General features: G+C 35.9%; 1 protein-coding gene across 4 annotated transcripts in view; it reads right to left on the bottom strand.

The window, feature by feature from the left end:
• Window positions 1–7,380: 7,380 nt before the first annotated feature.
• Window positions 7,381–11,730, bottom strand: part of TRIM69 (tripartite motif containing 69) — a 41,631-nt gene continuing 37,281 nt past the window's right edge. For all 4 annotated transcript variants that reach the window (XM_031952228.1, XM_003756065.4, XM_012546493.3 and 1 more), the window contains one exon: window positions 7,381–7,996. In XM_031952228.1, the coding sequence (XP_031808088.1) occupies window positions 7,434–7,996 (563 nt within the window). In that variant the 3' untranslated portion in view covers window positions 7,381–7,433. The remainder of the gene's footprint in view (window positions 7,997–11,730) is intronic.

Raw genomic sequence — 11,730 nt, 5'->3', positions numbered from 1 at the left:
GGTTCAGGGTTCAGGGAACCAAATGAAGAGGTCAGACTTACCCAAACCCCTTGGGATTCTGCACATGTGTAGGGAGTTTTGGGAAACCCCTTCTGGTGGCACAGAGATTCTTCTTAAAGGAATTTACAAACCTGAAAAGCTAGACTGATAAAAAGAAGTTTATTATAGACATTGGGAAGTCAGCCTTTGTTATGCATGAATAAAAAGGCTGAATTCCTTAGTAGCAAGGTCCTGATAGAGAAGTGAAGTTTCCAGTAAAAATATCCAGAGAGAGATATAAAGTCTCATTAGGCAAATAGGTGAGGATAAAGAGAGGATAGCACTGCAAGAGAATATCATTTCAGCGGGCAGAATTTTCTGATATGCCAGGAAGAGAGAGAGTTTCTTTGGCATGGCATATTAACTCCTCTACAAGCTGAAGGCCTACTCCATGGGGGCTGGGTTTTCAGCTTGAGCTGGAATTAAAGGAGTGTTTCTCCAATTCAATGGGATTGGTATCTCCAACTCTGGACTCACCTAGCCCCACCTAAATTATGGAATGAAGCTGTTTGTCCTCGGACAGTGCCTTTATAGTGGCAGGATTCAAGGAGAATTTGTCCTTCAAGGAGTTTTAGAGTTTCGGGATTCCTTCACTTACAGGAAACCTAATTGGACACTGGGTAATTTGGAGTCCATTCACTAACCAGTTCCCAGTTCCTTCCCAAACAAACAGAACCCAAAATCTTTTGAGGATGTGGGATAATAATCTTCTCTTCTGCAAGTACTTCCTGTTGAGAACGGGCGTTGAGCTGGGTCATCCTACAGGATCCCATTTGAAGAGGCTTGGACTGATTGAAGATCCAGTGGGTTGAGTCGTATCTCTTTAAACTAGTCAATATAACTATCTAGTGCTGGTCATTTCAAGGTGAATTGCTGAAAGCCTAGAAGAAAATAAACCTAAGAGCACTAGAGAGAGAGAGCAAGTACAAAGAGCAGAACCCTCATTCTTGGGAGATGTGCTTATATTTTCCCTAAAGATTCTGCAAATAGTTAGGCATCATCTCCTTTTTAGAAACTACATTCTATCCCAAAAGCAATTTTTAGAAAGGGGGAATCCTATCAGAATAACAAATATTCACAAAATCCTTCATTAACAGGTCTCATTTATCAAAAGCAGGATACTGAGATAGATTAAAATACACACATACACTATCCCTATAACTCTGAATAGGTTTCAGGAGAAGAAAGTTCAGTGGCACTTTCAAGAGTCACTTGGGCTGCTGGCCTGAGACCAGTGAAAATAGATTTAACAAGAGCCTTTGTAGCCTATTGTAGGCTTTAAATTCCACTGCTTGGTTCTGGGATTAGAAACTGGCCTGAAGGTGTTTAAAAAACATTCAGATTTCTATAAATTTTCTATAAATTATAAAATGTAACAAAACATTCCATAAGTTGCACCTCTCTAAGAAAACTTAGGTACACTAAAATCTTCTTATATAAAAGATGAAAGATATTTCAGCTTCACTTTCAATAATCAATAAAATAACTGGTCTCACAGATAGTTGTATTAATTGTTTTTACATTTACATATGGTTCTTAAAGACATTATTTCATACAGACACATCTAGCAACAGATAGATGACCAGGCCAAATAATCATTTACTTAATTATAAGATATAATGACTGTGTTTTCAGATCGAAAACAGCAAAATATTACATACTTCATCTGTACTTATGATTTCTATTTACCACTTTCTGATTATAGAAATTTGCTATAAGAGAAAAAGCAGGAGCATGATTCTAATAACATCAAAACTGATCCTCAGTCTGAGGGTACAGTTTGACAACCAATCATGTAGTAACAATCCCACTTTAGCCAATTCAGCTCTCAAATGATAGTTTACTGGCTTAATAATTCATCAGATAATCATTCCCAAATTCAGAACTCAAAACAATAATAGTTATAATTCCAAGAGATTAAATCTCAATAGCAAGTTTCACTAATCGGGTTTTAAATCTTAATCTATCCCATGTGCCAAGAGCAAGATAGCTATAAATCATATTCATTAAACAATGAGACTATGATGCACTTAATATTAGATAATTTGCTGAATGGGTTTTAAAATAACCACTTTCAGAGAATTTGCAGTTAACCAGAAATCTAACAAATTTCTCTTAGAGGTTCCTTTCATTGCCAACTAAGTGGTAGAACCTTTGACATAGCATCTCAAATTACTTTGCCTTAAAAACAACCACAGACTTGAAAAATAAAAACATTCAGTTATTAACACCATGTCTATAAGCTTTTTCTTTAAACAATAAACACAATGTTAAAATAATTTTATCTAAATGGGGGGGGGCAATGTGGCAGAAATAAGGAGGGGGGTGAGCTCCAATAAGTGGGTTTGTTCTCTCACTTCTAAGAAGCAGCCACAACCAATGGGGGAAAAGGGGCTAAACCTTTACCTTTTCTCAAACCAAGAGATCTTTTCCTTTCTCCTTACCCCACTCCACGTGGTGTCTTTTCTAATTCCACTATGCTTTCTGACCCCACATCTTATAGTTAACCTTTTCAGGTTTTAGCATGCACCAACTTCATGGGGTGTTTCCTTTCTCCTGGCAATAACGGAACTTGCCCTTTCCATCATTCTTATTAAAACCTCTTTCTATGCTCTCCCCACTCTATTTCATTTTTACCATTCCTGGTGTTTATTCTATCCCTCCATTTTTAGGTCCTGGAACCACATCTTTTGGTGTCAGCCAAAACATCTACTCCTTTCTGAAATAAATTATATCAATAATCCTTAACAATTTTAGGTTTCAATGTTATGACAATCTCAAATAACTTAATTAAGCAATTTCACAATTTTCATAAGCTATGTAATGTCTATTTGTTTATCACTTATCACAAAAATGGATAAGAATTCTCATGTAATTTACAGTCAGGTTTCCAATTTTAACAAATAATTTGTATTTTAAAAATCAATACTTTAGCTTGTTAGATTCTAACTGGATGTTCCATTCAGATTATCAATTTCTTTGGCAAATCAATTTATCTTGTTCACCTTTTTAAAATATCTAAATAATTTTGGACCAAATTTCATAAAACATACATATGTCCAGCAGAGCTGACTAAATTTTAAAGCATAGATCATAATTTTTGCAAATTACTCAATATGCAGTTTAGAAAGCAACATATTTTATCTATTAAGGAGATACAAACATGTGACCTCTTTAGGTAAGTTACTAGAGAACTTTGTTTTAATAACCATTTTTTTCAACTTCAAATCAAATACAGATTTAAATTTCTAATAGCAATGCTACAATATTAATGCACAAATATTTCTGAAATCTTATTCCCAAATAAACAATTGAAAGTAATTCTATCATATACCATTTAAATTTAAACATAGTAATTTAGGGAGTAATTTTTGGGAGAAAACTCTTCTTCCCCCTCAAAAACTTCATTCTTCTAGACTGTCCAAGATCTTTGAAATGGCAGTAAACTATTTGAGACCAAAGATAATACACATAGGCCCCTGGAAACAAAATGGCAATGGTTCCTATCTTCCCCCTTAAATTTTGTACTCTACATTATGAACAACTGCCCCCAAGTGGAGATAAATCACACCCTTTTACAGAATCCAGAGTCTCCTAAAGTTGGGACTCTGGGGGTTGGGGAACAGAAGAGATTCATCTACAGAGAAACTGAGGCTGACTTAGAGCATGGGCATTGGGGGGAGCCTACCGTTCTTTGGAGAGACTGGACATAAGTCTACACTCAGTGACACTGGTCATTCTCAGTACCTTCTAGGGAGAGAAGCTTGAAAGCTTAAAAAAAATTGAGTTTACTTTGCATCAAGATGCATTACAAGCACTTTTAAATCCCAATCAGCTGAATAAGAAAAACATTAAAGACAAAGCACAGACTCACACCCATACACTGCTTTTAAATCCCTTACATATTATTTTAACTTTTGACATACCTAATCCTCAGAAGTTATGTACTTGGGCCAAATAGTACCTCCTCCTAGCTTACACTTAGGGGACTCACCCAATTTTCATTTTGTTTCTTAGGTTCATGCTCCATTTATTATTGGATGCCAATTACAAAGGAGTTGCCCCCTTCCCTCAATCATCTGGAGGGGCTTACTAGGAGCTGCTCCTTTCAGGGTCCCCTTTCAAGCTTTCACACCAGGGTACCACATATACCTTGGATAATTGTTCCTCTTACTACCAACCAGGCTTTTTTCCTCTTTTTAATTTGTTAGAGCTTTTCTGGTTTCTGCTCTGGTGAATCCTTCTCTTTAGCCTCCTACTTTTCCCACAACAGGATCTCCCCCATCAAGTCCAAAGACTATCAGGCTGCTGTCCCAATAGGTGTCTGCCTTTGGGAGTGAGGAGAGTTGCCAGTGAGAGAGCAAATCCTGGATGAGTCCCAAGAAAACTGCGTGGGACAGGGACCATCAACTTAAAATAATTCTAATAGACCTTTCTCTGAGCCAGAGCAGAAAGCAGTTTATTTACTTTCTGTAGAAAAAAGGCATTATCTCCATCAGCATAGTCTAATGGAGTGAGGCAAAGGACAGGCAACAGAACAGGGTTTTTTATACTCTAAAACTTTATCACATCTTGGGCCCCAGCTGTACGTGACTTTCTCCATCCCCAGGGTAAAAGAACAGAGAGACTATACATTATAAAATAGTTTGTGTCAGATTAAACAAGGGTACAGGCAAGGGAGGGGGGTTCCTGGAACTGTAACCTCAAACTGTAGCAGGAGTCAGTTCTCTGAGAAGGTCTCATGTCGATCCCACATAACATCAGTTCCTGTAAGGTCTCTCCAGGCCTCTGTGAAATCATCCTGCTGCTTACTTCTTACAGAATAATAATAATATTCCATAACATTCATACACCATAATTTATTCAGCCATTCTCCAACTGATGGGCATCCATTCAATTTCTAGTTCCTTACCACTACAAAAAGGACTGCCACAAACATATTTCCATATATGAGTCCTTTTCCCTCATTTATGATCTCTTTGGGATACAGAACCAGTAGACACACCGCTGGATCAGAGGATATGAAGTTTTATAGCTCTTTGGTTATAGTTCCAAATTGCTCTCCAGAATGGTCGGGTCAGTTCACAATTCCACTAACAATGTATTAGTGTCCCAATTTTCCCCCATCCCCTTCAACATTTATCATCTTTTCTGTCATCCTAGTCCATTTGAGAGGTATATAATAGTACTTCAGAGTTGTCTTAATTTGCATTCTTTATTCAGGTTAATTTAGAGCACTTTTTCATATGACTAGAAATGGTTTTAATTTCTTCATCTGAAAATTGTCTGTTCATATCCTTTGACCATTTACCAATTTAAGAATGGCTTGCATTTTAAATTTGAGTCAATTCTCTATATATTTTAGAAATTAGATCTTTATCAGAACCCTTGATCTTTTTTAAAAAAACAAGTATTAGAATATCAGTTTTAACAGTTATCTTTATGAAATTTAGACTCATTAGAGTACCTTTCCAGATAGAATTAAAGATATTTTAAAATTTCATATGGGTGATTTTGTTGTTATTTTAGGGAAAGGTAAGATTAGGAATGGTCCAATGGACAATGGAAAGAAAATTTGGACAGTAGAGGCATTGTCTAGGCACAGGTAGAATGTTATATAGTGTGTTTATGGGGAGAAGGAGGAAAAAGAAAGAGAAGAGGGGAGGCACTGAGTTTTGCCAGAAGGCATTGAGTGTTTGAGGATATATGAAAAGTGAAAGTGAGAAGGTGCCCTAATATTAAATTTTATCAACTTGTGGGCCACATACTCTTTGAAGATGTACTTGCAGTGTCATGGAACTCAAGAGATAATTTGCCTCAGTGATAATAAGGGGGGAAGCAGCCTTTCTTTGATATTGAGGTTTATACAATTTTAAAAGGTTCATGATGGAAAATGATATCCATATCCAGGGAAAAGAACTGGTGGAGTCTGAAAACAAATAGAAGCATACTATTTTCACTAACTTTTTCATGTTTTTTTTTTTTTTTTCCTTTTGATCTTAATTTTTCTTTTATAACATGGCACATCACTACATATGTTATTTCTTACCTTTCTTTAGGATGGGGGAAGGAAGGGTAAAAAAAATTTGGAATTCAAAATTTTTTTTAAACTGAATGTTAAACTGGGACACTAATGCATTGTTTGGTGGAGTTGTGAACTGATACAACTATTCTGGAGAGTAATTTGGAACTAAAAGGCCACAAAACTGTGCATATCCTTTGATCCAGCAGTATCACTACTGGATCTGTAACCCAAAGAGATCATAAAATAGGGAAAAACCATCTACACATGCAGAAATGTTTGTAGCAGCTCTTTTTGTGGTAGCTAGGAATTGAAAATTGAATAGATATTAATTGAGGATTAGCTAAATAAGTTATGGCATATGAATATATTAGGATATTATTGTTCTATAAGAAATGATGAGTAGACTGATTTTAGAAAAGCCTGGAAAGACTTACATGAACTGATGCTGAGTGAAATGAGCAGAACCAAGAGAACATTGTATGCAATAATAGCAAGATTATGTGATGATCAAGTGTGATAGACTTAGCTCTTCTAGCAATTCACTGTCTAAGACAATTTCAATAAACTTTGAATGGAAAATGCCATCTTCATCTAGAGAGTGAGCTATGGAGAGTGAATGTGGATCAGAGTGTGCCATTTTCACCCTTTTGTTGCTGTTTGCTTTTTTCTCATCATTTCCCCCCTTTGTTCTGATTTTTCTTTTACAACATGATTAATATGGAAATGTTTAAAATGATTGTACATGTGTAGTCTATATCAAATTGCTTACTGTCTAGGGGAGTAGGAAAGTAAGGGAGGGAGGGAGAAACAAAATTGGAACGAAAAAATCTTTAAAAAATGTTGAAAACTGTCTTTACATGTATTTGGAAAAAATAAAATATTATTTAAAAAGATATTGAGGCCTACATCTTATAAAACCCAAAAGAATGAAATGAACTCATTGAAAATCAGCTCATTAAGTTTGGCTTAATACAAGGATACATTTCTCAACAATTAGATATGTAAATAGGCTACCTCAGAAGGTAATTCATTACTTCTCACTAGAGATCAAGTTAGAGCTGAATGACCATTTTTCTTTTATGTGTGTATGTATTCTGTATGTATGCAGCCATAGGAATTTATGTTAATGAATGGATTGAAGTATATGAAGTGAAGGCCCTTTTAGCTTTGATATTTTCTGATTACAATAAAATTGTCAAGTAAAGTTAAAACAGTGAAACTAAAACCTAATTTGTCAGATTTCTACTATAGTTGTTTACTGTGGTTCTAATTAAGTGGGTCGACAGAGATAGAAGGCTGAAGAAATGAGTCATGAATCCAAGAAACTGCATCAGTACCTTTAATAAAGCTCTGAATCAACAAAGCAGCATTACTGCTTATCTGAGCTTATGCCAAAGGGATGAATGATGCTCAGTGGCTCTATGTTATCTCCAGAATCATTCAGGCAGGGGCAGAAGTAGGGGAATAGTTTTTCAGTAAAGGTGTTGCTGAAGGTATATATGTGAGTCATATCTTCAGCATTATAAAAGGACACCTGTCCCCCTTCATAATCCAAATATATTCCCACCTTGGTAAGGGTGCTTTGCAGCACCATACCAAAGGAAGGCACATCTAGAGCCTTTAGCTCAATACTGTTCCTTAGGCGGAGGAGCCAGAAACCATCCATAGGAGTCAGAGGACAACAGCCTTTCCGATTAATTGATTCTCTGACCACTCCCACTGTCCATTTGGTTTTCCTGGCTACTTCTACCTCCCAGTACCATTTTCCATTGGTGTAGCCTTCTACACCAAGCACTGCCACACTTGAGTCAAACCGCTCTGGATTGTCAGGAATCATCTGCTTAACATCACCATGCCACACACTGGTTCGGTCTTCAGATATCACCAAATTTGGGTGAGCTGTTACAGGGTCCAGAGTTATCAAACAGAGACCTAGAGGAAAAAAGATGATTCAAGACAAGAAGAAGGCCAGCCTTCTTTTGGCCAAATGTGACTGTAACCTGCCTTCCTAGTAAAATGGCACAAACACACATCTCCCCTTTTAATATGGCATATACATTTAGGCACAGTGTCAGGCAAGTCAGACTAAGTTATCCTGAATATTATACATACACCAGTACAAAGGACCTCTGAAGGAAGGTGCTCTCTACCTCCAGAAAAAACTGATAAATAGAAGTATATATAATACAGAATATGTGGGTGTAGGTATGGGTGTATATGTGTGATCGTGTCTGTGTCTATGTCGAATGATGGCCTTAGAGGGTGGGGAGTAAGGAGAGGGAAGAAGACACTTCAGAACTTAAAATTTAACAAAAATAAATAAATTAAAACAAATACCATAATAAGAATTTGGGAATTCATAACAAATGACTATCAAGATATATATGATTTAATAAAGAAAATATCAGCAAAAATAAGTGCTCATCTAGAAAGTATTCTCTCAGAAATTTGTAGTCCAGCTTATGCCAAGATAAGCTCTAAATTTGATTCATTAATTAAGACATAAAAGTTATCATAAAACATAGCTTCATAAACCATGGGTTGCAACCCCATATGAGATCACATAATTAAATGTAGGGATCACGAAATTATGACTTGTCAGTATATGTTTAATTTGTATAGCTATATAGCCCATATAATCTTTTTTTTAATTAAAGCTTTTTATTTTCAAACATACGCATGGATAATTTTTCAACACTGCCTTTGCAAAAACCTTGTGTTCCAATTTTCTCCCTTTCCCCACCCCCTCCCCTAAATGGCAAGTAATCCAATATATATTAAATCCAATATGTGCATACATATTTATACACTTGTTTTGCTGCACAAGAAAAATCAGATCAAAAAGGACAAAAAATGAGAAAGAAAACAAAATGCAAGCAAACAATATCAAAAAAGTAAAAATACTATGTTGTGATCCACACAATCTGGTGTACATTAACCCATATAATCTTTCAAAACTATGGAAAGGGGGCAAAGTTCATGACTAGAGAAGGGACAGAAAGGATTAAAGATGATCTATGGACAATTTTGATTACTTAAAAAGGTTTTTCATAAAGCCAATGCAGATAAAAGTATGAGAAATAAATGAGAGAAATAAAATTTGAAGCAAATTTTCCTGATAAAAGTTTTACTGACAAAACATAAAAAGAATTGATTCATATTTATAAGAATAAGAACCATTCCCTAACTTATAAAATGGTCAAATGACATGAATGGGCAATTTTCTAAGGAAGAAATCCAAAAGAGTGATTAAATGGAAAAAATGCTCCAAATCTCCAATAACTAGAGAAGTACCAATTAAAGCAATTCTGAGACTCTACCTTATACCCATCAGATTTACAAAGTTGACCAAAAAGGAAAGTGACAAATGTTGGAGGGACTGAAGGAAAACAACACTTAAATGCTCTCTTAAAGATTTGTGAATTGTTGGAGCTCTTTTGGAAAATCAATTGAAACTTTAATAAAGCTCATTGTTAAACTGTGTATAGTCCTCCCCAGAAATAACACTCTTAGATATATGTCCCCAAGAGATTGAAGAAGAAAAGAATCCATATGTACAAAAATATGTAACATTGATCATCCTAACCCTCACTACCACAAAGTCCAGATATATTGCTTTTCACTCCTCCCCAGGGTTCTTTGGTATCTTTAAAGAGGGCTTAAAATATCAAGTCTTTACATCATGGGTCTTTACATCCCCCCACCAGAGGTGTTCCCTTCATGTTTGGGGGAGGTCTTTGTACCCCAATTCCATTTAGCCACTAACATTACCTTTTCAAAGGAATATTTCAAAGGTATATTATTAGCAAATAGAAGATATACTTCCCCAACAAGTGGGATTTAATCTCCTCCCTTCTTAAACCATCTCAATCTCTGATTTAGTGGGGGGTGGATTTAGATTCACAGTTTAGTTTGGTTCCTGTAGAGAACAGTTCCAAGTCCAAATTCCCCTTCAGGCTTAGGACGCAGGTGCCCTGGCTTCTCTGGGCTTCCTTGCTGGGCTGATTAGTTGCCCCATTATGCCTGTAATATTGGATTCGAAGTTACTATGGCTCCTGCTCCCATATCTGGTGGCTCCAATGGTGCTCACCACTGGTACCTAAAACTGAGAGCAAATGAAACAACAAAAACATCACCCCCAAGCCTTTTTCTAGGAATTGGGGTAAAGGAGAGGAAGAGCAGGGAAAGTCCTTCACCATTCATTCATTTAGCCATTCAGTTCATGGTACCATATTTTGAGGAAATTTTGATCTTTTCTCTCTGTGTGCTACAGTAAAGAACATGCAGGCAAAGTGATTATCTCAGTCTAGCTAACTGAAAGACATAGTCTCTTCAGGCTACATAGCCTATCAAAAGAGGCCCTCATCATGATAGGAGATATAGAGTGCCTCCATATTAATCTGGGCTTGTCTAGACAAGTCTCCTCATGAATATTTATAGCAGCTTTATTTGTTGTGGCAAAGAACTGGAGAGTCCATCACTTGAGGAAAGCCTCAACATAATATTGTATATAAATGTAATATAATACTTTTTTGCTATAAGAAATGATAAAAAGGAGGATTTCAGAGGAACTGGGGAAGATTTATATGAATTGATGCCCAGCAAAGAGAGCAGATCCAGGAAAATAGTTTACATGATAAAAACATTATAAAGACAAATAACTTTGAAAGGTTTAATTGATCAATACAATGATCAAGTATAATATTAGAAGATCAATGAAGAAGCATGCTAATCACCTCCTGACAGAGGTGATGGACTCAGAATACAAATTGAGACCTTTTTTTTTTTTTTACATGGACAGCCTGGGAATTTATTTTACTTGGCTCTGATATTTATTGTAGGTAGTTAGGTGGATAGAGCTATATATCTGGAATCAGAAAGATCTAATGAGTTCAGATCCAGTCTCAGACACTCACTACCTGTGTGATGGGGACAAGTGACTTAACCTCTGTTTGCTCTAATCCACTGGAGAAGGACATGGAAAGCTACACCAGTGTCTTTGTCAAGAAAACTCCATGAAAAGTATTTTTAAATAGTATTTTATTTTTTCTAATTACATGAAAAGATATAGTTTTCAACATTTTTTAAATAAAATTTTTGGTTCCAATTTTTTTTTCTCCCTCCTTCCCATCCCCTCCTCTCTAAAATAGCAATCAGTCTAATATAGATCATGTAAATGTATTTCCACATTATTTCATGTTATAAAAGAAAAAAAATGAACAGAAACATGAAAAACATGAACAATAAAAAAACAAAATGAAAATAACATGCTTTGATCTGCAGTCAGACTCCACAGTTCTTTCTCTGGGTGTGAATAGTGTCTTCCATTGTAACTCTTTTGGAATTGTCTTGGATAGTATTGCTGAGAAGGCCTAAGTCTGTTGTAATTGATTATTGCACAGTTCTATTACTGTGTACAATGTTCTCCTGGCTCTGCTTGCTTCATTCAGCATAGTTCCTGTAAATCTCTCCAGGCCTTTCTGAAATCATCCTGCTGGTAGTTTCTTATAGAACAAAAATATTCCATAGCATTCATATACCATAAGTTATTTAGTCATTCCCCAACTGATGGACATCCACTTAATTTCCAGTTCCTTGCCACTACAAAAAGGGCTGCTACAAACATTTCTGCTTATGTAGGTCCTTTCCTTTCTTTTATTATCTCC

This window comes from Sarcophilus harrisii, chromosome 2 (genome assembly GCF_902635505.1).
Source record: "Sarcophilus harrisii chromosome 2, mSarHar1.11, whole genome shotgun sequence".
NCBI classification, from domain to species: domain Eukaryota; kingdom Metazoa; phylum Chordata; class Mammalia; order Dasyuromorphia; family Dasyuridae; genus Sarcophilus; species Sarcophilus harrisii.
This window is presented reverse-complemented; position numbering and strand designations above follow the sequence as displayed.